Source organism: Pseudonaja textilis, chromosome 17 (assembly GCF_049901715.1).
Source record: "Pseudonaja textilis isolate UNSWEBS1 chromosome 17, rPseTex1.2, whole genome shotgun sequence".
Taxonomy (NCBI): Eukaryota; Metazoa; Chordata; class Lepidosauria; order Squamata; family Elapidae; genus Pseudonaja; species Pseudonaja textilis.
The window spans coordinates 8105631-8119288 of record NC_142006.1 but is presented as its reverse complement, the minus strand read 5'-3'; the positions used below and the strand labels follow the sequence as shown (position 1 = coordinate 8119288).

The following is a 13658-nucleotide window of genomic DNA, read 5'->3' as shown; positions in this document are numbered from 1 at the left end:
CATCCATCCATCATCTACCTACCTATCAGCCATTTATCTATCTTATCTATCCACAACGTATTTATCTACCCACTTATCTATCCAGTCACCCATCATCCATCCCTCCATCCATCCATGCTATCTTATGTATCAACATATCTTTCTATTCATCTATCCATCATTATGTCCGTCCGTCCATTCCATCCATCCATCCATCGTCTCTCTTAGTATCTATCTATCTATCTATCTATCTATCTATCTATCTATCTATCTATCTATCTATCTATCTATCCATCCATCCATCCATCCATCTTATCTATCAATTTATCTATCTATTCATCTATCCATCATGGCTGTCTATCTGTGTCTCCATCTACCCATATTTTCAACATCTACCTGCATACTTACCTGTCAAAATCAATTTCCTTATGCAAAAAATGTTCCATGGAAAGACAGAGAGAGATAGAGAGGGAGAGAGGGGAGGGAAGGAGTGAGGGAAGGAGTGAGAGAACAAGAGGAGGAGGGCGGGAGAGAAGAGGGAGGGAAGGAGAGAGAGAGAGAAAGAGAAGATGACCCCTGAAGGGACCTACTTCAACTTGGGTTCCCGTCCTTCGCTCGTGTATTGCCAGCAGATGAGTCCGATCAGGTCCTGCACCTTGGCGTTGGCAATCGTCACCACAGTCATGGGTTGCAGCTTGTCCTGGTTGGCGTGGAGTGGGAGGTAGACGTCAATGATTTTTGTTGCGGTTGTGCCAATGTGGCCCTGTTGGGACAAGAGAGGTCAAGGGAGACGTGAGCGCTTCGCGTTTGGGCAAGAGAGATGCTTCTCACGCCAGGCTGGGTTAATCCATCAAAATAAAGCCAATCTTTATTACATTCTTAAATGAGCAGAGAGGGTAACTTCTGCCCAATCCATATGCATCCTATATAGAATTTCCTCATCTTTAGTTTGGAAAGTTGCCTTTAAGAAAAACGTACACTCTGAACTTCGATATATATTAAGTGAACCTGGCTTCCCCATGGACAGACGGTTGCAAAAAAGGAGTTATGTGACTCCATAAGTGTGAGTCAGTTGTCAAAACATCTAAATTTTCGATCAGGTGACTGCAGGGCTGCTTCAACGGTCGTAAAGGTGAAAAAAACAGTCATAAGTCACTTTTTCCCCAGGACCGTTATAACTTGGAATGGTCACTGAATGAACCATTGTAAGTTGAGGACTAGCTGCCTTTTTTTTCCCCTGCTAGCTCTGGAGAAAAGGAGGAGGAGGCTGAACGTGGCTGATAGTATTTGCTGTTCTCCAAAATATTTCCAGATAAGGGACATTGGATTTCAGGCCCTCGATGTTTCTGCCAAATCAAACTTTATTTCTGATCAAGGCCAGAAAGTTGCTTTATAAGGCAGGGCGAAACAAAGAAAGAAGTGAAAATTTGTAAGACCTAAAACCCAGCATTGGAAACTACATTTTTTTAAAAATTTTTACAGCCAAATGTTGGTGCACATCCATGTATTTTATCAGCTCTTCATCGATTTTTGCTTTTTTTTTTTTTTAAGCGGGCTGCTGGCAAAACTTCCAATGTTATTTTGTAGTAGTTGCTGGTACTTTTTACTACGAGACTAAAAAAATATATATAGTGCTACTAATTTAATTATTGTCTCGTATATTATGGCATTGGGTTTTCTTTTTTCTTTTTCTTCTCCTGGAGGCTGCATCGAGGTGGGCTTTCTTTTCCCCCTCGTTCCTTTACTCTTTAATGCTAGCCTTTTTAAAAAAAAAAAAACCCCAATTTTAAACAAAGGAACAAGCTGGCAAATAAAAAGGAATATGAGCTGCTTTTATCTGCTCTGTTGAACATTTGCTGCCGTGGGCTGGAGTGCAGGCGTGCAAGGATTTCCAACGACGCTCAATTTCTAAGCGTTTGGGTGTCCCGAGGAACAAAAAAAAATTTTTTTTCCTCTAAGCAGCCTCTTGATTTCGATACTCTGCTTTTCATTCCGGGAGTGAATCAAGGCGATCCAGGGACAGTGTATTTCTGATGGTGGGAAAGAAATGTTAAAACAGGAGAAAGAAATCAAGAATAAAGGGACTTGTGGGTGCTCCGTCACTGGAAGGGTTTCGAAGGGGAAGCTGGGGAGAAGCTGGTTGCAAACCGTGGAGAGTCTCCTGTTTCAGCAGTGGGGGGTGGACTAGAAGATCTCCAAGACCCCTCCCAACTCTAGGTTCCATGTTAGGCTGGTCTAAGGAAGAGAAGGACTCGGGGTAAGGTGGTAGCAGTCTTCTAATAGTGGAGGGGCTGCCACAGAGAAGACGGGGTGAACTTATTCTCCAAAACAGCCTGAAGGCAGGACAATAAGGAATGGATGGAAGATTATCCAGGAGGGATCCAACCTAGAACTAAGGAGAACAATTCATTGGTGGAATCGCTTGCCTTCAGAAGTTAGGGGAGATCCATTCATGGAGGTTTTTAAGAAGGGACTGGATAGGCATTTGCCTGGGGTGGTATAGAAGGTCTCCCTGCTTGAGCTTGGGCTAGATGACCTCCAGGGTCCCTTCGAAACCTATGCCTCCTTTATGTTCCATTTTAGTTTAGTCTAAGGAAGAGAAGGACCAGGGTGACTTGATAGCAGTCTTCCAATATTCGAGGGGCTGCCCCAAAGAAGAGGGAGTCAAGCTATTCTCCAAGACCAGACCAAAAAACAATGGATGGAAACTAACCAAAGAGAGGAGCAACTTAGAAGTAAGGAATTAGAACAATTAATCAGTGTGGGACAACCTGGCTCCAGAAGTTGCGGATGCTCCAACATTGGAAGGTTTCAAGAAGAGACTGGCCATCCCTAGAGACGTTCAAGAAGAGATTGGATGGCCTTTTGTCAGAAATGGTGTAGGGTCTCCTGCTCGGGCAGGGGGTTGGACTAGATGACCTACAAGGTCCCTTCCAACTCTGTTATTCTGTAAGTCTGCTGCTTAGAAGGACTTTAATCTCCCACCGGTCTCTCTTCTCTTACAAGTCCTACGAAGCTACTACCCCTGCCTTCTGTCTGGGGGTGCCTTGGGGAATACAGTTCAGAGGGAAGGGTGGATTTATGAGTCTTATTTATATCATTCTAATGTTGGGAGGCTGAAATAAAAAAATAAAAAATAAGAAAAGAAAAAGAATTGGGCCTTCGCTGCTTTATCATCATTAATCTTTTCCCGGGGAAGATGAAGAGGATAGGGAGCGAAGTCTGCCTGAATTGCTGATGTGCATAAACCAAATGGATCGCAGGGTGGGCAAAACATTTGTATTTCCCTTTTTTTAAACAACACGCACAAACACACACACACACAAACACACACACACACGTTCTCTTGAGAATGCAACACAGGCTGTGGGGAGGGATGTATAGATAGTTGCAAAGGGAGGAGTCAAAGGGGGAAGCATCAAAACTGCATTGAACAACAGAATAACAAAGTGGGAAGGCACCTCGGAGGCCATCTAGTCCAACCCCCTGCTTAGGCAGGAAACCCCACGCTACTTCAGACAAATGGTTATCCAACATCTTTTTAAAAAACTTCCGGTGTTGGAGCATTTACAACTTCTGGAGTCAAGTCGTTCCCCCGATTAATTGTTCTCACTGTCAGAAAATGCCTCCTGAGTTCTAGGTTGCTTCTCTCCCTGATCAGTTTCCACCCGTTGCTTCTTGTCCTGCCTTCTGAAGGGGCTTTGGAGAATAGCTTGACTCCCTCTTCTTTGGGGCAGCCCCTCAAATACTGGAAGGCTGCTCTCCTGTCTCCCCTGGTCCTTCCCTTCCCTTCACTAGCCAGGCCCAGTTCCAGCAACCGTTCTTCGTATGTTTTATCCTCCAGTCCCCTCATCATCCTGGTTGCTCTTCTCTGCACTTTTTCAAGAGTCTCAACATCTTTTTGATTTAACTGGATGCAATATTCCAAGTGTGGCCTTACCCAGGAATTCATCTCCGGTGCCGGTGCCAATTTGATGCTCCACCCCCAAGATTATTTACACAATTCAATCCTTTGGAAGAGAGAAACACCCAAAATAGCCAATAGGTTAAGTTGGCAAATTCCATCCCTCCTTCGTCATCTCAATTACGTCTGGCTGAGAAATCCAAACTGCAGCAAGCCAACCTGATTTTAAAATATGCTTTGTTGTTGTTGTTATTGTTGTTGTTGTTATTAATAAAACCCAGGGCCACTCACTGATCTTTGGAGTCATACTGGGGCCACGCTCCAAAAAGCAGGCAAAGAGACAGGACAAAGAGACAGGAACTCAATCCTCTTTCCGTTTAATTGAATTGAAAGTTTAATGAACATTAAAATGAATTAATCAAATTCCTGCAGGACAACTGCGCCCTGTGCATTTAATAATTTTCTTTTGCCGCGATATTAAAAATGACAGTTCAGAGATAACCACTGAAGGGGTCCAAAGCTTTTGAACCTTGGATTTCAAAGTGAGCATTCCAATTTATAATCCAATCCCCCCGTTTTCCATTTGTGGCACCAAAATCCATTTGAAACCTCCCGGTGAAGCCTCGGTTTAATTCTCAGCAGAGAACCAAATATAGCAGATACACTTACTTGCTGGCGGGGGGAAAAAATATGATTAATTTGTTAATAAACATGATTTACCACATCTTCCTTTACAATGGAGTTCGGTGACTTAATGTTATAACACTTTAAGATTAGATGGCCTAATGATATATAATGCGAAAGATTTTTAACCGAATCGTTATTTAGTGAGTCATAAAAACCCTCTTAAAAATTAATCTTTCACGCACATCCAGCTTATCCAAAGTTAGCATTTAATTAGATGGCCTTGGCCCAAATGAGCATACTATTTTATTTGCTCAATCAGGATATGCCTCTCTAGTAATTAGAATTAATTCAAGCCATTGACTCACACCTCCTAACAAACAGGATAAAACATTAGGGAAAACAGAAATAAATGGAGGGGAGGATTTTGGGGGTTTTTTTTCCCGCTTTCCCAAACCTTCTCCCAAAAGTATAACGTCACATGATTCTTACTTTCACAAGACCCCAAAAATTGTCTCCCATGTTTTTCTCTTTAAAAAGGGAGACATACTTCACGCATGCATTTTTTTTTTAACAGATAGACAAGAACGTTTGTTAGTTCAGGATTGATAGGAGGGATCCTTGGGGCTCTCTCCGCTCAGTGTTTTTCTTGCACACGCTTCATGACCCAACTAGGTAACATCATCAGTGCCAGTGAGTGTGAATTGCTCCCTGTTTACATAGAGTAGCTCTGAGCTTGGTTCTTTTCTTACAGAGGTTTCATGACCCAACTAGATAATGCCATCAGTGTCAGTGAGTGTGAACTTTTCCCTGTTTACATAGAGTAGCTCTGAGCTTGGTTCTTTTCTTACAGACGTTTCATGACCCAACTAGATAATGCCATCAGTGTACAAAAAAACCAAGCACAGAAAACACTAAGGACCTGAGCTTTCATGGTGCAGTTTCATGGTGCAGAAACTCCCATGAGCCACTGATATTGATTCCTAAGAAATCTGAATGGGACTAAAATAAAAACAGAATGAAATTCTATGCTGGTTTTCAATTACTTTCAAATATGGAGGTCAGCCATTTTTTTCAAGCAGGAGGTAGATCATACAGACAACTATTTTTATATATTTAACGAAGTGTTGTTTTTTTAAACAGCCGCATTTCACCTCTTACCAATTTTAGAGTTTGATTGGAGAGATTTGTTTTTTTTCCCAATGTAGAAGTCAGAAGGAGGGCTCTGTTTTCTTGTGAAGCAACAATGACCAACAGACTCCGAAGTTTATAACGCAAAAGATTTAGGGTGAATGGCATTTTGCACAAAGCCATCGTGGGTTTAATCTGGCTTGGCTCGACTAGACTGAGCAGATCAAACAAAATTCAGCTGGATTGCTGTCGTTTTTTCCACCAGACAGGAAAATCCCATTAATGTTCTCACTTAATTTATCTCATTGGGGCTGTCACCCATCATAAAATTTTAACCCAGTAATTTCCTGTGATGCAAAGCATAACAGAGTATGAATATTTAAATGCTGTGTAAATAAAAGCCTTCTCTCCCCCTCCTGTGCGTTTAATTTTGGTATTCTACAGCGGTGCCTTCACGCAGCACCTTCCCTCTGCCTCTCCGTGGTATTTTTCAATTACAGCCCAGATGTTCTAAGGTGTCGGCAGGCAAAGCGAGTTTTGAGGAATAATTTCCTAGGCAATGAAGATTCTGCTCCGGCTTCAGGAGCCATTCCCACACTCGTGTTTTCTTCCGAAATTCCTCCTTCCTGCCTCTTTTGCACTTCCACACCCTTCCTCCTAATATCCCCGCTAATAATTATACCACGTAAAGCGAAGAGGATGCTTGCAGCTCTGGGTTGAATTGTGGGTGCTCTCTGAGCTTGGTGGCTTTCCTGCAGACGTTTCTACACCCAGCTAGATAACATCATCAATGCTGGAAGGGACTGAGGATATATACTGTATACAAATAGGGAGCAAATCCCACTCCCTTCCAGTACGGATGCTGTTACCTCGCTGGGCAAAGAAACGTCTGCAAGAAAACCACCAAGCTCAGAGAGCTCCAAGGACCCAACAATTTCACCCTGAGCTACCCAACTAGATAATATTATCAGCGCTGGAAGGGACTGAGGATATATTGTATATAAATAGGGAACAAACCCCACTCCTTTCTAGCCTGATGTTGTTACCTAGTTGGGTAATGAAACATCTCCAAGAAAGCCACCGAGTTTAAGGAGCACCAAAGACTCCAAAATTCCACATACCGTTGGGATTCACTTTCCATTATCTCCAACCTAGCAACCTAGCTAGTACCTAGTTGGTACTATTAGCTCGATACCCATGCTTCGCTACGGAACTATGTGGTCGGGCTTAGTTTTTGGGGAGGAAAATAAGGGGGAAAAAATTCTGCCTCTGCCTATCAGCATCCATCAGTATTCATCTGGCTAGCGTCCTGTCACTGTGTGAGAGTTGAGGGCTGTTTGGAAACTGAAAGAGTATTTGCTGTATGAGCAAGGAGGAGACAGCAAGGAGCCTGGGCGTGGCTTAGCTCAACTGTTCTTTACTGAAGCTGCTTGGTGCTGTGAAACTGCAACTGCGATTCCTCTGCTTGTGTTTTGCATTTGGAAGAGATTTCTTTTCAGGTGGGGAGGGGGAGTAGAACTCCTTAGCATCAGAGCGTGTTAATAATAATAACATAGTTAACACTAATGCTCTGATGGTCATTTTGAAAAATCCTTTCTTAGTGAGCACCCAGAAGCCAAGAGGAACATACGTGCCAAATTTCAAGCTTGTAGGCTTTACAGTTCTGGAGATTTTGTGATGATGCGTGAGGAGTCTTTCGCTTTTGTGTGTATATGTATATATATAGAGAGAGAGAAAGACATAGATAGATAGATAGATAGATAGATAGATAGATAGATAGATAGATATGATAGAGATAGATAGATAGATAAGACAGATAAAGATATTTAGATATATATATATATAGATTGACTGAGAAGAATCACGATGGAAAATGCTAATTCTAACCCTCAAATAAACCCATGGCAATTGATCGTGAACTGATACTTCATGGAACTCCGGTTTGTCCATGTGCAAATATCTCAGTTTTTATATCTCAAGACTCTGGCCCTACAGGAGGTACGACAGATTAATAATCTAAAAAGAAAACTGATAATGTTTCCTGAAAATAAAACGATTGCAGGGGAGATCGTTTTTTTTGTCCTTTGTTTTAGAAAATAATAGCATCCTCTAATATGTATTTTTCCCCCCAAGAGCGCCTGGCCTTTTCTTTCTCAGGCCTGGATATTTTTTTTTTTTTATCATCCTTCTGCTCATAAAACAATTCAATCCTTTTCTTCGGCTATTGGGAATGTTGACTTATGAACGTGGTACGATTTTGAGCCATGTATAATTAAGTGAAGGATAATAACATTAGACCAAGCTTAAAATCAATTAAATTGAATAAAACGCAATATGATTCAAGCAGAAGATTAACTAGGCTGTCACATAAAATTGTATTTTTGGAAATTTTTTATTCTAATTAAACATGTTCTAATTAAATGACCGCCGCTTTCTCCTTCTCCCTCCTTCTCCCGCCCACCTCAAGCTCCGCGGTATCTATTTCAAACGGCATGTTCATTAAAATTATATTCTATATCTCATTAGGAATGGCTGCCCTCCTTTTCATTCTCCTTGAGCTAATACTTGGTGTTCAAACCACTATCATGAAGGCTTAATCCTCACCCTGATCCTGGGTTTTTTCCGCAACAACATTTCGCAATGTCTGACTGGTGATTGGCAGGTGTTGGGCAACAGGTGTGGACAGCTGAGGTCTCGGAGAGCGAGGACTCAGATGAGGGGCCTGCGGGTGATGCAGGGATGGGGCCAGGACCATCAGAGAGTGGGGTGCTGCCTTCGGAGATTGTGAGGGCTGGCAGCAGCGAGGAAGAGGAGCCCGAGGAGCCTGTGCCCAGTGCACATGCGCGCAGGGCTGCTGGAAGGAAAGAGCAGCTGCAGCAGCCCAGGCGACTCAGGAGTAATGGCAGTTGGTACCTGGACCAGACTAGATAAGGTCCAGTGGCATTCAAGAGAGATCGGATCTTGCTCTTTTGTGGCTACATACAGATTCCAGACTAATTCCCTACTTGACTCCTCCTTCTAGTTCAGCCAGTCTCTCCAACCTTGGAGTTGTGACTGGGCTGCCGAGGCAACCCCAAAATAGAAAGCCTTGGGCAGCGGGTGCGAAATCTAACTTTGACGGACGCGTTGGGGGCACCCTCCGCCAAAGAGGGAAGGGCAAAAGGGTAGCTGGAACCAGAGTCCGTGCTTCACTGGATCCCGTTGATAAATGAATCATTACCTTCCATGCCACTGATCCTTCTAGCACATTAAAAAGGCCAGCATCCAGGAGAAGGATGTATGGGGGGGGGGGCTCCCTCGAGCTGTGGCTTATGGGTCTCCATTCTAGCTCGGATTGGCAATGCTTCGAAGGAGGACTGAGGTGCTTTTGCTTCAAAGTCTTGTGATGATGTGGTAACAAAGCTTCTCTCTCTCTCTCTTTCTCTCTCTCTCTCTCCCTCCTTCTCTCTCATGCTCTCTCCCTCTCTCTCTCTCTCTTTGTGTGTGTGTGTGCTTCATTTGTTCAGTGAAATCCAGAAGAAGAGAGCGGGCAAGCTTCTGGGTTGGAGCAATTACAGATTCACAGATCCAGCCTAGCAAATCAGTTAAATTAAACATGTATTTCATCTAAGTGGAAGAGAGTGGGTCTGCAAAGGCTGGTAACTTAAGTTTTCTCATTTCATCCTCCGATACTCCTAAGTAAATAAAACAACAAGGCCAGGAGGGATGAAGAGGGAGGAATAGGGGATAGGGGGTGGTGGTGGGGGGGCGTGATTGGAAGGGACGAGTAGAGTGAGAACCAAGTTTTTTTCATCCCACAAAATGGAATCTGTCACTTCCCGGGCTGTGATCTTTTCAGCTCCTGCACCCTAAATGTGCGCGGAGATATAATACGCGCGTTCTATTTAGCAATTTAATTATATCTTTGCAGCCGCAGAGTGGCAATGGCTTGCAGTAATAATCAGGTGAAAGCATTCTCACATTAATATGCCGGAATCCGATGTGTTAATTTGATGCAACTTTGCCTTGACAATATGTGATTAATTTGTTCCAGGGTTAGCTTGGCTCCCAGGCTCTGACAGTTGAAAATGGTGGGTTTCTTTTCCCCCTATCACTCGTTGACACCTCTCAGCCCTCCACTTCCTTAAGACCACTGCTAATTTGTAATGAACTGGATTTTCCAGGAGGAGGAGGAGGAGGGAGGGAGGGGGGGGCGCCTTCATTTTTAATTCTGTCGGTGTCACCTCCTTGAGGAAAATTACAAGTTTCTGTAGGTGTGATTAGTGCCACACTCCGCCTGATAAGAGGTTTGAGGAAACAAAGCTTTTCGAAAAGAGAAGTCGGTATTTAATCTGCAGAAAACAGATTTATTGACTCTAGACAGATAAATATAATAGAGCTTCTTCTTCTTCTTCTTCTTCTTCTTCTTCTTCTTCTTCTTCTTCTTCTTCTTCTTCTTCTTCTTCTTCTTCTTCTTCTTCTTCTTCTTCTTCTCCTCCTCCTCCTCCTCCTCCTTCATCTTTTCCTTCTCCTTCTCTTCCTCCTCCCTTCCTCCCTCCTCCTCCTCCTTTTTCCAACTTATTATTTAGGAATCCTGTATCTTTCTCTGGCAGCTGGTTTTAAAACAGGTTTGTTTGTTTTTTTGGTGGTGGTGGTGGTGGAACTAGAGTAACTAAAGTCTATCTTGCAGTAGGTCGCTCATCCCGAAGAAAAGGCACTCCTAAACAAATCCTTGAGCAGCCTGGATTAGATGAGCAAACTAGCAGAGTCGAACAGTCGAGAATACCGGAGGTTGATTTAGCATTCAAATATTTTAAATATCCCAAAATGATGCTGGCGGGTGAGTTTACTTCCACGGTACAACGAGAGGCACCCGAGACCGGCCTTGCCTGGAACACCTTCCCCTGGTTTGAAGGACCTGGCTCTGACATACAAATATATATTTTTTCCTAAGCTCCTGGCACCAAAGAGACGTATTACCTTTGATACTAGACGTAATGTATGGGTCACTATGAGCTACTGACATCCATAGCCTTGTCCTCCACCGACGGACGAATCTCCCTTTCGGAGTTGTCCATGCTGGCCTCCATCAATTCATCGGCTGGTGGCAGCTTCCAGGGTTTAATAGCCCACCAGGTGTCAAGACGGCTTCTTCCTGTTTGTCTGTGCTGAATGCCCCATTATTTCTTGATTTATACAGTCATTTATACACCACCCCCTCTTCGGAGATTCAAGGTGGCTAGGCCTCATTATTCAGCTTCACCGGGTGAACTCAGGTTCTGAGCGATGGAAGGGAAGTTCTCCCCACAGCGTATTTTATGTGCACCTCAACCCTGTCTTTCATTGAACTGACCATTTTTTTGGAAAGTCTTTCTCCCCCCGCCAAAAACCCCCCAAAGTCAGACTTCAGCAGAGGAGCATCTGTCAATTTTAGTCTTCTGGAAACTCAAGTACCAGGTGACAGCAGAAAAACCAAGGACGTGACACTGCTAGACACACGATAAGAAACAGGCCCTAGATGTCGGCTAGGATGAGACAATAAACATGTCCTATATATGTTGGGTTACACAAGGGAGCCGCGGTGGCTCAGTGGCTGAGACGCGGAGCTTGTCGATCAGAAAGGTCGGCAGTTCGGAGGTTCAAATCGCTAGCGTCGCATAACGGATTGAGCTCCCATTAACTTGTCCCAGCTTCTACCAACTTAGCAGTTCGAAAGCGTGTAAAAAATGCAAGTAGAAAAATAGGGACCACATCACCACGGAGACGTCTTTGGACAGCGTTGGCTCTTCGGCTTTGCAACAGAGATGAGCACTGGCCCCTAGAGCCGGAAACAACTAGCACATGTGTGCAAGGGGAACCTTTACCTTTATAAATATTGGAAGGGAACAAAAAAAAAGCCCAAAATGCTTCTTGGCCAGTAGCAGAGATTAACACCCAGGTTGATAGTAGACCAACAATCAAACAGGAAACCATACCTTAAATCAAGGAACTACCAACTCAGAAAATTGAAAAATAAACCACAGTCTAAACAAGGGACCATCGCCAACATTGCCACTAACCCTGGCAGCCTAAGAGGCTGGTATATGAACAGAGAGCAAACCCCACTCTCTTCTAGCGCTGATGATGTTATCTAGTTGGGTGATTAAATGCCTGCAAGAAAACCACCGAGTTCAGAGAGCCTCTACCGACTGTTTTCCTTGTTTCTTCCTAGGCTGATTCTTGCCAATTCTTGCACATAGGTTAATTCTCCCATCCTTCAGCTTCTAGGGATATCTATGGATATTGATTAATATCTATTTGGATTTATTGGAACGACATATTCTAAATTAGATCACACCCACACCCAGAGAGTTAAAATATAATCTGTGAAATGGGTGGGTTAACTTTTGATTCTCCCTTCCGTGGTGCCTCTCTGGCCACCAAACCCACATAAACGCCGAGTCTATTTTCATGGAAGTAACTTCCGCCCGCTTCCAGGGTCCCCTTTGAAGGATGACTGACAGATCAACTTTAAATAGTGAGAGGAAAACAGAACTTAAATCTATATTAATGCTGCGACCTGGAAGATTTAAGGAAGCTCCGTCTTAGGTTGTCAGTATCGTTTATGCTGACAAAGCACCAAAATGTCCCAGAATTCAGAATTGGAAAACGGACCTCTTTTCCCGTATTTTTTTTTATTTTTCAGGTTAAAAAAGAACAAAAAATAAGAGAACAAAAAAATTCTGCAACTTCTGAAGCTTTCCTGCGGAGATGATAATAATTAATGGGGTGGGCTCCCCCCGACACCTCCCCCTCCCCCCAGCTATTTATTCAAGAAATATGCTGCCAGAAAGAATTAAAAAATAATGAAAAGAGCAGCTAGCAAAACCATTTATTTGTTCAGGTTTCTCCTTACAATAGGGAGATTATGTCTAATGACAATATGATTCCGGGGTGAAAAATGACAGGCTGATTTTTTTTTTTTCTTCCTTTTGAAACCAAAAGAAAAATTAATCTTGCAAGCCGACTTATAAATCATAGGATGTCAGTAAAAGTAACCAACTGTTGTTTTTATTAACAGATGTGCATCTGGATACGGGTATGTGTGAGGTACGGGCTGCCTGGTTAACTCTTTGGTGGCATCCTGAGAAAATGAATCTTACAGGAGGGCAAATGTTGGGTTGAGGATTCTTTGGACTTGAAGAGTTCTCCGATGAAGTTTACGCCCAGTTATGACTTGGATGATAGAGCAGAATAAACAGAGTTGGAAGGGATCTTGGGGTCTTCTCGTCCAACGAGACTAGAAGGCAGGAAACCCGAGACACATGGATGTCCAGTCTCTTCTTGAAAGCCTCCAGTGATGCAGCACCCATAACTTCTGGAAGCAAGCAGTTCCACTGGTTAATTGTTCTCACGGTTAAGAAGTTTCTCCTTAGTTCTAGGTTGCTTCCCTCCTTGATTACCAGAATCAACAGAAGGACAAAAGCTTGGAAGATAATGCGCCAGATCCTGGACAACAAGTTAGTCTGAAGGTCCAGGATTACAGATCCAATAGCACAGACATTACTCCAGTCAAGACACACAACTTGCGAATTAAGTCCCACTTGATTAAAGGCGTGGATTTATCGACTTAAGTGCATCACTTGTGTTTGCAAAGGGATGTGAAGCGAGGACTTTAAGGCATAGTTCTAACCGAATGACAGAGTTGGAAGGGACTTTGGAGGTCATCTAATCCAACCCCTCTGCTCAAGCAGGAGACATTATACCATTCCGGACAAATGGCTGTCCAGTGGTTCCACCTCATGTTGGATTAGGACATTGGCAGGGCAGGTGCCAAAGAGCAAAATGTAAGCATGCCCCAGGTTGGGCATGAACATAGAACATCGGAGTTGGAAGGGAGTTTGGAGGCCAACTAGTCTGACCCCCTATACAATTTGAGAGAAGTGGCTGTCCAATCTCTTCCTAAAAAAACTCCTAGTGTTGGAGCATTCACAACTTCTGGAGGCAAGCAGTTCCACAGGTTAATTGTTCTCAATGTCAGGAAATTCCTCCTTAGTTCCAG

The 13658-nt window shown here is 43.4% G+C and overlaps 1 protein-coding gene across 7 annotated transcripts in view; it reads right to left on the bottom strand.

The window, feature by feature from the left end:
* The window catches only part of MAPKAP1 (MAPK associated protein 1), an 81224-nt gene that overhangs the window by 46228 nt on the left and 21338 nt on the right, over window positions 1-13658 (bottom strand). For all 7 annotated transcript variants that reach the window (XM_087914616.1, XM_087914623.1, XM_087914620.1 and 4 more), the window contains one exon: window positions 570-742. In XM_087914616.1, coding sequence (XP_087770742.1) covers window positions 570-742 — 173 coding nt within the window. The remainder of the gene's footprint in view (window positions 1-569; window positions 743-13658) is intronic.